Here is a 19,199-nt window from a genome sequence, read left to right on the forward strand (position 1 = left end):
TTCTTGCAGCGAATAGTTTACGTGTAATTCAGGTGGCACGCTTAGCTGAATCACCCTGTACAGTGAAGAATCAATTTTCGGAGAACTTGATGAATTGTATTGTACACACCGTTTCGTTATGAATTAGCGACCGTAGAGAAACCGGCGTGAGGACTGTCTAATTTATCACGGTGACCGCACGTTTAATTTGAAGAAAACACCAGTTTTCAATGCAGTAGCCGGCCACGTGATAAATGTGGCGCTCCCGGCACACCACGAAATTTAATAGAAGTGTTTGTTGTGTCCGTGGTTGTTCGACCAGCCGCATTAACGAGGATTTTCCTGCCGGGGAATCGGGATTGCAGAAGGGGGCGGGGCGAGACCGTAACAAAGACTACGGAGAAATCATAAATCAAGCACCGTTCATTCTTTCCTCGTTGCCTCCGTGAATGGCCTATAAAACGTATTTAAGACTCGCGGGCTTTCCAAGGAACGGGAAGTTCGTGTTTGAAGCAGCGAAATATCACGGAACAAGATGATTGTGCCGTCGTTCGCTGAAATCGATGAATAAATGCCGGAAAGGTCTGATACGATCCTAGCGCGGTCTCCGGGGCTTTTTGCTGCTCCCAGCTTCGTCCTACCCCCACACCCCGTAAAATTGCCGCGACGTTTAATTTCGGTACGAATTACCCGTCGGAAAATATTTAGTTTATCCCAGGATCAGCTTGATTTCAGATCGATCGGCGGAGCGCGGAACGCTCGGACATCATTTTTTTTTTGCTAACCTAATCGCGAAAACCAGCGCAGCTGGATCCCGCGACTAATTACCGAAATATCGGAAATATATTAGCGCGCCGGTAAGTTCGCCAATTATTGCCCCGAAATGGATCTCTCCCTCTCTCTCTCTCTCCTCCTCTACCCTACGAATAAACGTCTAGGTGAATCTAAACGTGATAAATAGACGGCGGATTTCATGCATTTATAACAAAAATATGAGTAGGTGTAATCGAAAACAGTGAAAACATTGGAAGAATTTCGAAATACTGGTATATATTATTTCCGAACATCAATTCCTATTTCCCTCCAGTTTGTTGCGATTCAGATAGAACATTTTTATTTTGCATAAAGATTCTGCTAGCGATAAATAATGATCGCACCTCGTCTAACGTTCCGAAGCGTTGTAATTAAGAAATAATATTACGATCTACAGGTTTGTTTTACATATCGTATCAAGGTACGAAATATAATCTTTAACGTACTGCCTTCAGTTTCTATTTATCTATTTAGCTGCACTTTTAAGCGAAGCTTATTTCGATAACAATCAACGAGACTGTCGCGTATTATTCTATTTACGAGTGGAAAAATGTTTAATGTTAGGAATTCACAGATTCCGAAAGTTATGTGTGTTTAAAGCTGAATGATTTTAAAACTCTTAATTAAAATCTTAAAACCTTAAATCTAGTGTTTCAAGCATAAACAAAGGTGTCGAGCACACTCTAGCAAACATCTATTTTGCATTAAAGTTAAAGTTCGCGTTAAAATTAAATTGAATAGAAATTTATTTATGTCGTTATGTAGAAAGTGGAGTGCGAATAATGTACATAGCTATCTTTGAAGTATTGTAAAAGTCATTTGAAGTTGTAGTCATCATTCGTATTTGGAAGATGATTTCACCTAGAAAGAACAGAACAAACATTAAAGCGATAAATCAAAGTCACCCTGCTCATACAGCGTGTATTTCATTTCATTCACTCTCTACACGACCACCTATATCGCTGGGCTTTGTCTAATCTTCGCTTTGTTACCGACTCTCCTCCTAAATGGAACAGCTTGGAGACAACCGAATCCTGGTGTAATTCTCTTATCACGATATGGATCCATTCGGCTCGGAGAATTTCAACAGCGCTAAGAACAGCGCTGTTCTTATTATTCCGAGAGAGAAACCTGTGTTACAAACTATTTACATTTATTGCAAATATCCTAACAGTTCGAATATAATAGATTTCGAATGGTTAGAGATATTTTCGAGTAACAAATAAGCTTTTTATTTTCGCATACTTGTTTTATGTTTTATCTGTTTCTTTAATTCTGAATTTTTCATTAAGACTACTACTCTTTTTCACTTACTAGATTGTAGCAATAGGGTAAATGTACCTATTACTGTGGCTGTACGTTTTACTGCGGTAATTTTTCCCAACAAGATTAAAAATTCAATGAGAATGCATTCTCGTTGGCGAGGCAAACAAAATTATCAATCATTCTCGTATTTTTATCATCCGACGAATTAGATGATCAGATGAATAGAAGATTAGAGACTTTTGCTCGAATAATAAATAATTATTTTTGCTATTTATTCGAATATCCAAATAACAAATAACTTGTCATTCGGTCCACCGGTGTATCGACTGTATATTATTTGTGGAATGGCCGAAAGAATTCCGGTCTTCTCGACGGCCCTATATCCAGTTTATTAACCTGGTGGTTCTTGATTGCCGCATTGTCGGCTCGCCTAACTTTCTCGGCTCGATTTTAATTGACGCGTGGAACAACGCGGCGCGCGGATGCGTCTCTCGTGACCACAGAATACGAACGTCAAATGCGAAAGTCACAGAAGCCACGCGTCAATTTTCGAGCTGGTGCGCTTTCGAGAGTGCAGCGGCGCGGCGGCCTGGTGCATCAAAGTTCGCTCTCGCACCCCCTCGAAAACACACCTACGAGTCGCACGCGCTCGGAAACCGCGCGGGAACACCCCGGGCGAGGGGTGGGGGGGAAAAGGGGTTGAGGAGTGGAAGGGGGTGCACGTGTCGGCTTCGAGATGTCTTGTTAGGCACGCGTGTCGGGGAGACACGAACGTGCATACAGCACGCTTATAATTATTCAAGCGATAGCGAGAGCACCGGCTTTCGCTGAGTTAACAACTTTGTTGAACAAAGAAAAACTGTGTGTGACCGTCACTCGACGAATAATTCAGCACGCAATCGTTCGCGCGAGATTGTTCATGCAGCAAATTTCCTGTATTCTTGTTCGATCGGGTCACCGCGAGTAGTGATGGGATCATTTGGTCAATCTCCTCAAAAAAAACGTGGCCCCTCAAGGGGGTACACCCCGCAGGAGTGGGGATTGTTTTCGGCCAGACATTTGAGACATTTATCGATAAAATACTGTACAAGTTGCTTCGAAGGGAATCTGAAATACAGTAATTTCTCGTTCGTTGCGAAACTGCCGGGGGTTTGAGTTCGCAACGAGCAAATAGGGAAGCCTTTTGTGATTTATGACTGCGTCCAGATACACGCCGACCGCGCCGAGCGAGACTTCAATAGGGAGCCGAACATAGAGAAGGACAGAATGAAATACGGATCGGGTGACCGAAGCGTGTCGCCGTCGCCGGCACAATTTAAAGGCCCGTGAGTTCTTACAATGTATGTAATGGCAGTGATGGAATTGTTAATTTTCCATTAGGCTTCTATGGGACTTTCACTAACTCATTTCTGGCATTTTTCTGATTAAAATGATACCAAACACGATATAATTTGGCCAATATTTAGTGGTTTAATCGACGATGAAAGTTTCGAACGCAACGAAGAAGAGCGTATAGGAAAGAAAGAGACAGCGGACAGTCGTTGCCGACTCGGCGTTGACAGGCAGTGGAGTGGGTAGGCACGTCGCAACGACCGCGTAGTACATTATTCGCAACGAACGAGAAATTACTGTAATGTGAAACTGTTCTGGCGAAGATTTATTATGAAAATATGTTTATTATTCATTTTACCGAAGCCGGGCGCTTGTCTCATTTGTCCGAGGATTAAGCCGACACTAGCGGGGAGTATCGGTCGCGTGACTATTAAAACAGCTCGCAAATCGAACCACGTGTACCGTAGGGCATGCCCGGAAGCAGCGGAACAATATTTTCGCGTGTACCCGGTCCCTCTAACAAGACCCTTTTCCGGCGGAGCAACTGTAACACGTTGGCTCCGAGAAAATTACGTAAACAAGCCGTGCGACGGAAACGTTACCGGGGGTGCCGTGCGCCGGGGAAGAATGCGGCGGCTTATCCTCGCGGGCGGCGTCGGCACCGCGAGATTGAAAAATTGAGAAATAAAATTAACCTTTGCTCGGGCGACGGATGTCTTCCCCTGTCCGGGTAATTTCATATTTCTCCCTTCTACGGGGGTCGCGTAGCCCACGTAATCCTCGTGTATACAGAGCCTCGCGGACAAAGGAGCGAGCGCCCCGGTGTCGTTTGCTAAACGAGACCCGCAGACGAAGAAACGCCAAATATAGAAGGCGAGTAGAACACACCCGGACAGAGAAAAAAAAGGGTCAGAGGTCCTTACACTGGATTTCACGAGCAGAATAGACGGGAGAGAGAGAGAGAGAGAGTGCAATGGCGTCGACGCTGAAACGAATCGAGCCACCGAACGATTTTGATTCGACATCCAGGGTATAAAGTTCGATTTTATTACAACCGCATGGTCCAAGTGTGATAGAACGTAATAAAGAGTTACGGACGTAACTCGGGACCGAGTCTATCATTTTTCATGGGCAGAATTCGCGGGACCCGGCCGCCCCCAGCCCACCGAACCCGGATAATTACTCGAGTCCGACTGGAAGCGCGTGTCGTGGTCGCGTTAACGTCCCCGGATACACGTTGCCTCCCTGTGAAATGTGGCATACGAAAAAAACTCGTTCCGCCGAGCTCCAGAGCTTCGCTGGATAGCATTCCGGGGAGTCGTTTGAACAGCCAGTTTTCTAATTCTGTTAGAATACTGCGCTCTCTTCAGAAGAGATTACAGTAATGCACCGTTCTAAGTCAATTCTCGGTTATCTGTTGTGATCTAAGTATAATAGATCGGACCAGGACCGCGGAGAACGTAGGCAGAACACAAAGAATAGTACCCCTGGCGGATAATTGTCCCTTGGCAGACCCGTGTTGCGTGCGGCAATAGTGATTGCTAAAAGAAACGCTGGATATATTTTGTTCATTATTTCCGAGTGACTGACTCGATATCACAGTCCACGAGATTAATAACGCTTTGAATCGAGAATTCTGTGTGATCAGAGTATAAAAATAATGAAACTGGTATCGCTCTGCTATCTGTCGTCCATTAGCAATCTATCGAGTACTCTGATAAGCTTTGAACCGCGATTTCTTTCTCGTCTAATACGAGGATCAATAGGGAAGCGGGACACGACAGAAAGCCGCGAAACATTCATTATATCCGGGCAAATAAAAACCGGCTAACACGAAATATCAATCTCGAGAGCTGCGCTGGTCTTTCCAGCCATCGTCCTTTTTCTTCTCCTCGTTCGCGTTTTTGCTAATCTACCCGGCGACCGTGCGGAGCGAAAAGATCGCCGAGATAAAAAAAAGATTCGGAACATCGTTATCGATGACAATTTATTAACGCCCCGCATTAAGTACCATCCGTCGAAATGTATTTCGCTGGTTTATCTGATGGAACAGTTCAAAGTTTAACGACGAGCACTGTTTCAAACTAATTAAATTCAATGTGCTTGTTATCTCAACATTATATAGAATTCGTTCAATGTTGATGTCTTTTTCCTTTACATATTTCGAAACACAGTGAAATAAATATATGACAGGTAGTTTCATAATTATGGGCACATTTGTATGTAAAATAATATTTATAAAAATCAATGGGTCCATCGTACGATATCAGTCGATTCAATTCGGACACATGATCGAATTTTTAACAGTTTCACAGTTTTATAATTCCCACAGGCAACAATATTAACAATATCAACACTATCAACAACAATATTAACTTACGCTGTTGTTTAAAAGAATGAACACTCGAAAGTATACAGCACCAAATATGAAAATCTTGTAGAAAAACAATGTTTCATTGTTATCATCATCCATGCAAAACGATAATTTCAATAAGAACAGCGTCAACATGCAATTGTAAAGTTAATGAGGCACCGGGATAATTAGGGCACAGTTTCCGTTAATGTACAGGTTACCATAATTGAGAAATTACAATTAACAGCCGAAATTATTATTTATCAATGTAAGCATGCGTACCTATTGATTTATTTTATTATGATATAATACAATATTGCACTACCATTTACTTATTACTATCGATTCATTCGCGTGTCAGGCAATTATCCAGTTTGAGTGTTATTATTGTGCAGCGGATGATCTTTATGCATCTGTAGGAAAATTGAGTACACGAAAGTCAAAATTGTTGAAAAATTTCTCTTCAAATGACATTCGAGATAGTTTCTATTTCTTGCAATTGGTGCAGATAATTCTTATTTTGCACAAAGATCCGCACTCGTCTAACTATTTTCAACGAGCCTACTATTTAGAACAACATTTTAATATTAGGAAGAGTTGTGCGAGGACGATGTAGGATATTAAAAATTCACACGACACGCCGGGAAAACGAAGAGGGCACAAACAAAAATTATTAACATGTACACGCGCAGAGTCTTAACAGTCAGCACGCATTGTTATTAAAATTCGCCGGGGCGTTTCATTTTCACCGTAACACGAGAGATATTGAGAGCGTCGGCTGGTCTCAATTTGAAGGCTACGGGTGGGTCGTAATTAAACTGTTCAATTACCGAATCGAAAAGGAGCGAACTATCGGGAAATATACAGGCGAAATTGGAGAACTATTGCTGTAACGTTATAATGGAATTATTAATAGTGTCCACTATGATATATGTATCTCGATACATAAACCCTTTTCTTCGCGAATGGTTCTCTGTGAATAAGCATCTGTTACAATAGCAGCATTGTTGCAACTGTTAAATCGGCGGATACAATGTAGTATTGGAATTATAATATATTCCTTTGAAGTATGAAATTATATATGGGTAAGTTGCATGGGGGAAATATTTATAATTAAATACACAAGCGTGTTCTAGAGACTTTTACATGGTTCTGCATGCACTTTTCAAGAAAACCAATTTTGAGAGTGCTGGAAGTACGCGTGCTATTGATAGGGATCGTCTGACGCGTCTGATCATGACAGACCAATTCTACTTTTTCCGTGTGCTAACCAGAGACGCCATATTAAGACTACGAGGAGGGTGTTCCTCAATCTACCAAATCCTTCTACGTGGCTATTCCTCAATCAATCGAGTATGACTATATTCCACTCTAGGGGCAGTTGTTAGATCCGTTTTCTTATCTCAGAACACAAAATTAATAAATTAAACTTTAACCAAAATAAGATGCGTTTTTGGTCAACTTGTATAAATTACATACGCTCCGCACATTTCGTTGAAATCGGTTAATTGGTTTACGAGTTATAAACGATCGAAACTGGTAAGAATTGCAATTTTTCAAGATGTTCCGACTTTTGCCAGTTTTAATCGTTCATAACTCGTAAACCAATTAACCAATTTCAATGAAATTTTCAGAATGAATTTTCGTTATTAGCCCAGCTAAAAAAGTCGAAAAAATCAATAATTTCCTTCCGGAAAGCGCCACGCTTTTGGGTGAAAGTTTCGCGGAGTCTGGTCGACGAATCAGTCTTCGTTTTTCCTAATGGAGCTCTCCCACTCGAAAACTGTTCACTCGAAGCTTCTGTGTGTCGGGGTGAACGGCCTTTAACTGGACGAGAGTCTCCGGGTTCGGAGGAAACTCGACAGGACGTTACGTGTCCATCAGCCTCCTTATTAAACTCACGCTTCCAGAAATTTCTTGCCGCGGAATCGTTGGGTCCGGACACGGTCTGGCGCGGGAAGTTGATCAACTTTTTGACGAGGCTGCCTCGTCCGATTCCATTAGCGAGCGGAGTTACACAATCCTTCGAAGCGACGGGCGGCGTCCCGACGCCCCCTCGCTCGTGATCACCGGTCTCTCTCTCCCCGAGACTTCTGCGAACTAGAAATTCCGGGAACGTAACCGGAAGGACTGATTCCGGGCGCAGTTGGCGCTGTTTCTCGCCGGACACCAATAACTCGATTGAAATTGCTAGCTGAATGGCCATCTTCTTTTTGCTGGAATTACTCCTCTATGTTTCGCAATATGTCAGCTGCAAATTCTGTCCTTTTTTCAAGTCATTTGTTTAAAGGTTTTGGAAACAAGTCGATCGATAGATTTCAACCGTGGGAAACCCTGTCTGGCAAGCTTCAAGTTCCTACCCCTACCGCAAGGGTAGGTGAACACGGTTTTAACACTAACCATACCACAACTTTCATATAAATTGTTTTTTACTTATTGAAATTATAAAGTTGCGTGCTTTCATTAGAAATTATTCAATAAATTTCTTTATTCGAGCACGTACCGTTATAAAAATTGTGAAAAATCTAAATGAATTCAGTCTTGCAATACCCGGTTAATTAATTAATTTCTTCTGCTCCGCTCAACGAAAAATTACGAAAAAATTCTATCTCACAGCACGCACAATTCTGTATTTTTTGCGAATTTTTAACAGCAGAATGGATTTTTTAAAAATTCCGGAAACATGAAATTGCTGGTTTCGTATTGAAGTTGTCAGATGGCCACGTTTATATTATTGTACCAGTTGTATCATATTATGGTCATTAACGTGTGTTTCTTTCCGGATTTTCCGATTAAACAAACATGAGAAAAAATTGAAAATCACCAAAAATCCGGAAAAAATACGTATTGTTCATTTCGAGATACCAGTTTTATGTACATTCAGTTGTGAGCTATCGTCGAAAGCAATGTTCGTATTTTTTCAGATTTTTTTATAAAGTGTATCTTAGTTAACGAAATAAAAAATCGATTTTCTTGATTCTTCTTTACTTTTCTGTAGAAATATTATGTATTCTATATTCGGAGAAGTAATGTCATAATGTTGCAACAGAATATTTTACAAATGCATAAAATCCGCAGTCCAGAAAAGATTTAGCGAAAGCGAAACATTCGCGATACACAAATCCACGAAAATTTATTGATAAAGAGGACGTCGGAGCGACAACGATACTTCCTGCGAACGTTTAAATGACAGACAAAATTAACGCTGATCAGGTGGATGAATCGTGCTCGTTCCGGACTGGTATAACACAACAGCAGTAATGCATACATATGTACAATCTCGTATCGGTTCCTACAAATATGATTAATTAATACAATATCACTTAGGAATCAATCAATATTGTTACGGTTGGATAAATTGTTCGAGACATTTTGATATCGTAATTCGTATTTCCCTGCGGTGAAATCCATTTGAAAAGTACAATTGCTAAAATAGATTATCTAGACCTCTGATGGAGTATTGAAACGGTTCAATATTTTTAAATACACGTGTGCTCATAATTATGAAAGCGATCTAAGTCGTGCATTGGGTTCGACCGGAAGTTCGGAGCGTTTATAAATTAAAATTGAAATCTACAATTCAGATATTTATTCAGATATTTATTTATATTACTTTTAGCTATTCTCGAGGTAACTTCTCGAGTTATTGAATAAACATATGAATAAATACCTAGACGCTAATTTTACGTGGACTACAACGTACATCATTTAGAACAAAATAAAAAAATAATACAAAACAATTACTGCATAAATATTCGACATGAAGAGGGCATCACAAATGTTTCCTCGATTAATACGAATCGTGCTAATTAGTTGAGAGGTGTTCGTTCATTAGACAGGTCACCCTAGACCGTTGTTTCCGCAATATTAACGTCGATCGACTTTCAATCAGGCAAATCGAAGATTTCGCTCGCGAATACCAAATTGGAGCGCATCAATTCGTGCCGTTCCTTTAAATCGCATTCCAATCCTAAATGAAGCTCGCTTAAAGCACGCCGTTTCGCGATGCAAAATCATAAAATATGCACGGCACATTAAACCGTAATGATCCTCCGCTGATGTGCATTCAAACGAGAGTCTATAGCTGGAACTCCATACATATTTTGTTGTCAGTTAGCGCATAATGTGCACATACCCGGGATACTACCTTTATAGAATCTTATGCTCGACAATTTTACAGATTAAAACGCTTTCTCAGATACGTGATAAACAAATTATTATCCGCACAGCTAAACGAGCAACGCAATTACTTCAGCCTTCGTTCACCCCTTTGCACTCGGAATTATTTTTCAAGTTTGTTGCCGACTCCCGGTACTGTTTTAAAGGTTTCATTTGAAATTCACTGGAAAGGACAGTGGAAATTGGACTTTTGAGGGCGATCGTGGCCTCGTTTGATCTTTTATGCTTTCGACTACTGAAAAAGCCCCATATCTTTGTCTTATCGACCCTGTTAGATGGATCGTAGCAGAAACGAAGGGTAAACTTATCCTTGTAACCAGAAATTTTTGCCTTTCTCCTATGAATTTTTCCCTGTTTCCTATCTTATCCGGTAGACTTGGACGAGAAGATGCGAGAAATCCAAGTGTCGATCCTGGAGGATCAACGATTCGTAAGTTATAAACGTTTAAAATTGAGCGATTTTCAGTGTTTCTTACAGGTCAGCGCGGCTACGTGGCCTCGCAAGCACGCGGTAATGCCGATAATTAGGAAACACGGGAAAAAGGCAAACATTTCTGTGAAAGAGCAGCCGGAGCGAGCAGAACTCGCCGACCTCTGTTGCAGAGTGTCGAACAAAACTAACGTGGAACGTAACCAACGTAACAGTCGAACTGGACGTAGGCGAATTTGATTGTAAGTTCGGAAGGGCAGCGGTAAATTCAAACATTTGAGAAGTAATATGGAAACTGGAGCACATGCTGCACAGTGAAATGGAATTTCGGGATCTCAGCGCTGGTCAAACACGTCCGGCATTCCTCCCTCTTTCCATGGTTCCTTTCCTCGTGTGTTGCTCGTCCCCCATCAATTTATCAGATCCCATCGGCATCCCGGTACCGCCGAACACTCAGTCGTATTAGATGGTGAACGCATCCGTCGGAAGATAGGTCACTGAACCACAGAGCGAAGGGTCAAATATCGAAGAAAGGTTCGATAACAAACCACCGCGTCTACATTTATTCCCGCAACTCCAATGCTAATAATTAGTTTGTGGATTTTTGCGCACGCTATTCTATTCGTATCCGTCGGAAAGATCTTCACCGTAACTGTCAACATTTCGTCCCCACCAGAACTAATGAAAATAATTAGTTTGCACTGCAAAATAACCTCTTATTGGAGGTAACAATATGTATGGAACAATGTTCGGCGGTTTTCGAAAATTGGCTTATTTTCTGTTCGATCGCGCCGGTGGAATAAAGAGGCGGGGGCTTCGTCCCCGTTTGTTCGACATGTAGCATTATTCGAATTCTCGTGACTCCCACTATTTTCTCGCTACGTAACTACGGGCAGATACCCACGGCCAGTCTTTTTGCCGGTCTATGGTAATTTTAGAATGGATGGAACCCCCTGGCAGAGACAGACCAGCCCCGGTATATCGGAAACCGCGCGCAGGATGGAAATATTGTGCCCGGGATTATTTACATTTCAAACTAAGGAACAGGGACACGGCGAGCCAGCGCGCGCGGTACAATCTTCTTCAAGGTTCACGAGGCTAGTTACGGGAGCGTTTTATGGCTGTCCGATTCGAGGAACCACTTATTGTTAGTCGGTCACGAAAATGTTACGCTAATTTCAGAACGAATTCAGTCGATCCTTCTCACATTCTATTCTGCTAAAGAACTTTCGTATTCAAACGAAAATCATCCCGTTTACATGCTTTTTAAAAAAGTTATCGTCTTTTCAAGAGTGTCCGGATATCAGTGGCAGTCACCGTAAATACATTTACCCGATACAAATTACAGTAATGGCCGTGTCCGAGTTAATCGGGTCGTCAGGACACTTCGCTAATCTCGATCTTTTTAGGTCTCTTCCGGAACGGTCTCCGAAATGGCACTGTTCCGAACGTACGTGTCATAAGGCCAGTTCCAGAGAAGTTCTAACACGGTTAGTAGATTACGGTGGCAAAGTTCGGGCCAAACATTCGAGGAACGCTGCTGGTTGTGACTTTCGAGGATCGACGAGCTCTAGAGAAGATAATCAGGGCGTCTAGGGGGTAGCGGAGGGTGGAAAGGCCACGATGCTCACGCAGGGGTTCCCTTGAAAGCCCAGCCTGTAACGACCGCTAAATTGGCACGCATCGCTTCCAACTAGCGGAATTAAAGATTCCACGGTGCGATAACAGCTGTGTAATCCTTCACTACGCCAGCGATTACCAGTCACACACATTAAGGGCGCAAATAACAAAAGTTTTAAAGAAGCCTTCTTCATATTTACACGTAACCTCGTCAATAATAATTTTTGGACAATTTTTTGTTGCACATCATTTAGTAAACCAATGCCTCTAATTGCTTACAATACATCAGGTAGTTCGGTACAATTGTACAAAAGTTATTCCGTTTCAAAGGGCGTACGAACACTTTTGTGGGCTACTGTAGCTGTCGCAGCTTCGTGAAAATAGCTTCATGCTTATTTAGCTTTATGCTACCGAATAATGCAAGTGAATAATGCCAATAATGCAGTGTAACGGTTAAATTTAATAGCTTATATCTCCTAAACGCATAGGCTTTTTTTAAAATTTTTTTAAAAATATTGCATTGTCATCCAGTTCTGAGCTATGTTTAAAATTTCAAGACTCTAGCTAATCGGGAAGTTAGTTTAAAATCAATTGCAAAATTTGAACCGAACAGACAGACAGACAAGAAAGGAAGCTAATAAACACGTGGTAAAAATAGAACTTTTGAGGGCGATCGCGGTCAGGATTTTGACTACTGAAAACCCCCATCGTTTGCATCCCGTACCCTAGGAATCCTGGAAACGAGACTACCTAAAGAAAATCCTCCTGGATGCACTAATAATTAGGGAAAATTCGTGGAAATCCGGACGGATGGGAAATCTAGTCGCGCCACTTCGTGGTCCAGGCTCAGCATAGATTCACCGTGGAATACTCTATGACGGCGGCTCGTTACGGGTACCTTCGCGAAACGATCTATTATCCGACGATAAAAATGGAAGCTCAACAGGGGCTGTTGAGACAACCGCGGGCGAATTTATGGGTGTGTCAGTTCTTCCTCAACCTGTGGCGCGTATAAAACTGTTACGGCTCTTTCATTAAAGTTCCCGACGACTACCCCGACCGAATTTCCTGCTCGTAAAGTTCGCGTATTATTAAATCACGATTTTTGACTGTTATCCCGTCTAGCGCGTCTCCGACTCGACGCGACGAGAAAAATTCAGATCGGGTTTGATCGTCGAAGTTCACCGCTGAATTATTAAACGTCCCGGGTGACTGACGGATTCGCGATCATACTTAACAAATGGAAAAGAGGTACCTCGGTACATTCGGTCAATCGAATGGAAACTAACTGACAGCTCTGCCGGGACAATATTTTTGGACAATTATCGTGTCGAAAAGATAGAAAGCAGGCACATCGAATAGACTCACCGGTGATGTAGAAGTGGCTGGTGCTGTTGTAGAGGTTGGTCGCGATGGGTTTGATGTTGTCGAAGGTGATGGTCCTCAGCTGGTTGTCCCTGAGATCCAGGAAGTACACGCCGGGAGCACCGGCGAGGAAATCAGGTTTCAGGCTGGTCAGTCGGTTGTCGCTGAGGCCGAGCTTCCGGAGGTTCCTCAGACCGTCGAGCGCCTTCTCCGAGATGATCTGTATGGTGTTCGAGTCGAGCTTGAGCTCGCGCAGAGCTGACATCTCGACGAAGGTGCGGTCGCCGATCATGTCGATCAGATTGTTCCGTAGGTCGAGCTTGATCAAGTTCCTCAGACCGTGGAAACTGTCTATGGTGATCACCTTGATCTGATTGTCGGCCAGTTCCAGCTCCTCGAGGGAGGTTAGATGCATGAACGCTTTGTCGTGGAGGGTGCTGATGTTGTTGCGGCAGAGGAACAGGCTCTTCATCGACGGCAGGTTCACGAACGTGTCCCTGCGAATTTCAATTCGGACTGTGAAACGGATTGGGGGGACAGTCGACGACGGGTGAGATACACTGGCGGGGAGAATGTCTTCAAAGAAATTCCGCTGGGAGAACCAGCCGGAGGATGAGCTTTATGACCGTGTTAATGGCGCCCGGGAAGTTCTACGTACTCGCGCGCCAAATTGAATCGGCGCCGCCGGTTTCGCTCCGGAGTTTGGATTTTCTTAGAGGAGGGATCTTACCACGATTTTTGCCAATTAACAGGGCCAAAACTCTCTCTCTCTCTCTAACTTTTATTTTAGTCGATGATGTTACGAGAGCCGAGATTCAGGCAGCGATGCGGGAACCGAGGGTAGTTTGGAATTAGAGATTTTGGGTCAAGGTAGGAAGGGTACACGTAAGACTAGCCGATGTCTATTTCACCACCGGGTCGCCTCTAGGGAACTATAGCCAGTCTCTGGTTTTTCCACATATTTTGGTACTGCCTGTACATATCCTTGAGGTGGAGAAATAAAGGGCAGATTGTTGAGCAGTGTTTACGAGTGATGGTGTAGGAAACTGGGAAACGATCTCGACGGGTTGGAAGCGTTAAAAAATGATAGCGGTGCAGGATTAATGCGCCGCGAGAGTAGGTGTATCGCGGTTTGGTATCTGGCGTGTTCGCGTTGAGCGTGCATACGCAATGCATTATCGGTGGATCGAGAGATGGGGTTGGGGATGGAGGGGCGTGGGCGAGTTCAGCGACACGGTGCTCCGTTGAAAGCTCCTTATCGGCGCAGCTGGAGGGTGTCGCGCGATCACGATTGCGCGAGACTCGTAATCTCGGCATTGTTGCTGGTCGCTGCGACACTATAAATAAACTCGCGGAGATCGCTGACGTTCGATACCGTTGGGGGGAGGGGGCCAGCCACGCGATAGAAACACGGACAATGCGGTCCGGAGGATGCCGCAGTTTTCACGGCTCGCGAACTGCGCCGCGCTCGCTCGACTTTCCCGCCGCGTTTAAAAGCTCGACGCGTTTAGCGATCGCGGCCGCTGATTGAGTGACAAAACTTCGTGACGGCCCCACTCGTTGCGCCCCGATACCGTCGATTCCAGCGAGTGTGTACAAACCGTTTAAAAACGAATCCCGTCGGGGAACTGCGCTAAATGGATTTTCGTTACACAGAGCTTTTGCCAGATAAAGGAGTTTCTTTTTACACGGTTTATCCCGGTTTTCGGGGCCGCTTTTTTCCGAATTTTTTTGTCGGAAGGACCAGCGAACTTTTTAGCGTAGAATCTGCGGATATTCGAAGCGCGCGAGTTATTTTTTTCAAATAAAAATAATTGAGATTGTACGAGCGGTATTGGATTCGATAGAGCTTTCATAGGTTCAGGGAAACATTTGTTTACTTTTTACATGATCCCCAGCCTGCTGATCGAAAATAAAAAATCTGAGATGTGGAGGTCAACTCTGTTCTTTATTTTTTTTTTTTACGGTGAAAGTGTGTTTCGAAACAAATGATGGTCAATCAAAGGTCATTCAAGGTCAACTGCAATAGAAAATAAATTGTCTTGAAGAAAACTTCGGGAAAATCTCTTCGAATGCTTCGACGATTAACATACAACTGTTCAAAATGACGAGATGTAAATTCATATTTTTGAAATTGTTCCGGATTAACATTCCTTTTTCTTTTAATAAAAATGAAGAATGTTTGGTTTGAGCTACGAGAAAAAGAAATTCATTACTGTACCAGAGAATAATAAGCGATCATAAAATTTCGTGACAATCGTGAAACCATTTTTATAAAATATAATTTAGTAGATGGTGGAAGGTAATTCATATTTACGATCATTTCCAAGTAGTATACGTTCTTTTAAGTCAACCAGGTCACGTAAATATAAGAGCAGGAAGTTTGTGAAATAATGAAATCATGTCCAATACACAGTGTAATATACTTTCTCGATGAATTTCTGTGTGATTAAGTAGAATATTCCAATTCGAGGCAGATGATAGAAGTTGTACTTTCGAAATGAATTAATTCTACGGGGAGAATACGATCATCCATTACGTAGAATAGAAACTATACTACAAAGTTTTGCTCCTTCTCTGCTGTACTCTTCAAATTGAATGAATTCTGCGGAGGAATAAGATTGTCCAATACCGACGATAGAAACTATATTACAAAGTTATCTCCTCCTCACCCCCCTCCCAGCTGTAGTCGACTAATCAATGACAGAGATTGCCCGGGCCTGACTAGTCAAAAACTGAACTGTTGAAATAAGCATTGAATGGAGTAGTTAATCGTTCCAGATCATCAAAAATAAAACCTAACGGAACACAAAATTGCGGGAAAAAATAAAATACGAAAAACGCGGGAACTTAATGGGATGATTCGCGGGATAAAGTTCCATCGCAGGGGGAGAGTTTTTTCGTCGAATTGGTTAATTCCACCGATCGATCGTAGCCGGCGAGAAACGGGCCCTTGCGACCCGTATACCCGTATGGCCTCTCACTAATTGATCAATCAATTATTAACCGCGTCAAATACCGGTTTATCCGGATTTCAAGAGCGCTCGAGGCTCGCGACATGCCGTGATCGCGCCCCGACCCGGTCGGCGTCTATTCAATTATGTTATCAAACACGCCGATTCACCGAAACGAGTTCGAGCCTCCTCACGAATGTACCCCGGCATCGTGAACTCGGAGAAATTCCTCGACAATTTATCCAGCCGGTATTACTCGTAGTATAACGGAACTATGTCCATGATACCAAATGTATTTAGCACAAATTGATTGTCCACTAGCAAAATTTCAAATATTTCAAACAGACAAAGAAAAATGGCAGATATTTTATGGACATTACCCCGTTCAATAATTCAAATTGTGCGAATAACAACGGTCACATGTTTACTCATAATACAATGGAAATCAATCGGAAACGAGGAGATATAAAAATTGACGAGCAATCATCATGGACGTATGTACATCGAAACGAGGACAACATGTTGTTATAATGACGACGATCGTAACAACAAATTGGGTGAATATCAATATACCGTTCCCGACTGCATAGCAAACGGCGCACAGTGGGACCTTTCGTCCAAGTCGGAGACAAAATCAAAGAACTTTTTAGAAGAATCAAAGAAATTAAAGCTGAAACTTTGCAGAATATGGGAAAAATAGGGACATTATGGTACGAACGTTTTTTAACCTTGAGAAAATTCGGTAAACATGTAGAATTTCAAGAAATCGATTTTGCAATATCCTGAGGTTGTAGACAAATTTTGAGACCTTCGAAAAAAAATTTTTCCGCGCGTGGTATTGGAAAAACCACGATTTTCTGGAAATTGTGCAAGTTTAACGAATTTTCTCAACGTTAAAAAACGTTCTTACCATAATCTCCCTATTTTTCCTATATTCTGCAAAGCTTCAGCTGTAATTAAAAAAAAATTTCATCGCTCTACCTCATTTCTATCGAAAGTTCTTTGATTTTGTCTCAGATTTGCACTCGCGAGCCAAATTAGCAAACATAACGCTCGTTACCTGTTGATCTCGGCGATACGGTTCTCGTTGAGGTTGACGACCGCCAGGTTCTTCATGTTCTCGAACGCGTGCTTCTTCAGCGTCGATATGGAGCTTCGGTTCACGTTGATCTCCATGATCGTGGAAAGATTCGAGAACGCGTACTCGGCGAGCTGATCGATCTTCGCGTATTGGAACGCGATCTTCTGGAGGTTCTTCAGCTGGCGCAACAACTGCGTGGGTATGTACTCCAAGCTGTTCATCGTCTGCACGTTGAACGTCAACTCCTGCAGATAGATCTGCGAGGCGAAGTAATCCCAGGTCGAATCGGTCAGATTGATCGACTTCAAGATCACGCATTTAGCGGTGGTCGCGTTCCTGATCAGATTGCTGTCGCAGAGGCACAAGATCGGCACTTGTTGCCCCTCTATGTTGCAGATGTTCACCTCCTTCGTCTCCTTAGCGATCTTCTTCTTGCCGCGCGACCTCGTCGCTGCCGACAGGCTCGACGAGAGCAACGAAGTCACCAGGAGCACTTGAAAACACAGCGAAATCCACGGTAATTGCCTCATTCTGCGACCGTCTATCTGGAACAACGTACATGTTTCTCTCGTTAGAACATTTTTCTAGGCACAGACTTAATAACCATAATAGCGGTTCAAGAAGCGACGTGAAATAAAAATAATAAAACTGCACAGACTGTGACTAAACTATAAGAGATTGACGTAATAGGATTTGATATGAAATCTGCCAAACTGCGTGGTAAAACATTTTTTAAATGCATCTCTAAAACAAATAAAAAGAAGGTGACCTCGAGATCTACGAGGCGTCTTCGCGCACATGAAAAGTGTTTAGCAGGCAAAATTACCTGGTTCTTTCAAATACGACAGAACTTTCAACCTAATATTTTATAGAACTACACTATCACTGGGTTAGTTACATAGTAGATCGTTAAATTCGTCTTAACTATAATCAGAGACCAAGACACAGGAGCCAAATAGAAATTTCTTTCTTCTTTTAATCGTCTTTTATTAAGCTGAAATGAATACACAGATGTCCTTAAATCTTCTTAATTCGTTCACTGTTTTAAATTGTACGCGCCCATTTTTGTCCGCAGTCTAACTACAGTATTTTCTCGTTCGTTGCGAAACTGCCGGGGGTTTGAGTTCGCAACGAGCGAATACTGAACTGTTTTGTGATTTATGACTGCGTCCAGATACACGTCGAGCGCGCCGAGCGAGACTTCAATAGGGAGCCGAACATAGAGAAGGACAGAATGAAATACGGATCGGGTGACCGAAGCGTGTTGCCGTCGCCGGCACAATTTAAAGGCCCGTGAGTTCTTACAATGTAGTAATGGCAGTGATGGAATTGTTCATTTTCTATTAGGCTTTTATGGGACTTTCACTAACACATTTCTGGCATTTTTCTGATTAAAATGATACCAAACACGATATAATTTGGCCAATATTTAGTGGTTTAATCGACGATGAAAGTTTCGAACGCAACGAAGAAGAGCGTATAGGAAAGAAAGAGATGCGCGGACAGTCGTCGCCGCCGTGCGGAGCGACTCGACCGACTCGGCGTTGACAGGCAGTGGAGTGGGTAGGCACGTCGCAACAAGCGAATACTACATTATTCGCAACGAACGAGAAAATACTGTATAACGAAATGAAAAATGCATTGAAGGGGTCAATGCGAAGTAACTTCTTGCCGAGGTGCTAAATACAGTACCCTGCGCAAAATAATAGAAAAGTAGCGGGCGGCGGCATGACAAATACGAGGTTCCAGTTTCCGCGGTCATATGCAACCCTTCAGGTTCTCGGAACTTTCCCTTTTTTCGCGGCCGGAAGAAGAAAGGGTGTGGAG

At 42.8% G+C, this 19,199-nt stretch overlaps 1 protein-coding gene across 8 annotated transcripts in view; it reads right to left on the bottom strand.

Moving 5' to 3' along the window:
* Con (leucine rich repeat protein connectin) overlaps nucleotides 1-19,199 on the bottom strand; it is a 333,106-nt gene that overhangs the window by 115,925 nt on the left and 197,982 nt on the right. For 4 of the 8 annotated variants that reach the window (XM_076443531.1, XM_076443528.1, XM_076443526.1 and 1 more), the window contains 2 exons: nucleotides 17,352-17,913; nucleotides 13,341-13,834 (listed from right to left, as the gene is read on the bottom strand). In XM_076443531.1, the coding sequence (XP_076299646.1) occupies nucleotides 13,341-13,834; nucleotides 17,352-17,902 (1,045 nt within the window). In that variant the 5' untranslated portion in view covers nucleotides 17,903-17,913. Of the gene's footprint in view, nucleotides 1-13,340; nucleotides 13,835-17,351; nucleotides 17,918-19,199 lie in introns of all 8 variants that reach the window. The other 4 variants (XM_076443527.1, XM_076443525.1, XM_076443532.1 and 1 more) reach the window with 1 other exon arrangement.

Source organism: Lasioglossum baleicum, chromosome 19 (genome assembly GCF_051020765.1).
Source record: "Lasioglossum baleicum chromosome 19, iyLasBale1, whole genome shotgun sequence".
Classification (NCBI taxonomy): Eukaryota; Metazoa; Arthropoda; class Insecta; order Hymenoptera; family Halictidae; genus Lasioglossum; species Lasioglossum baleicum.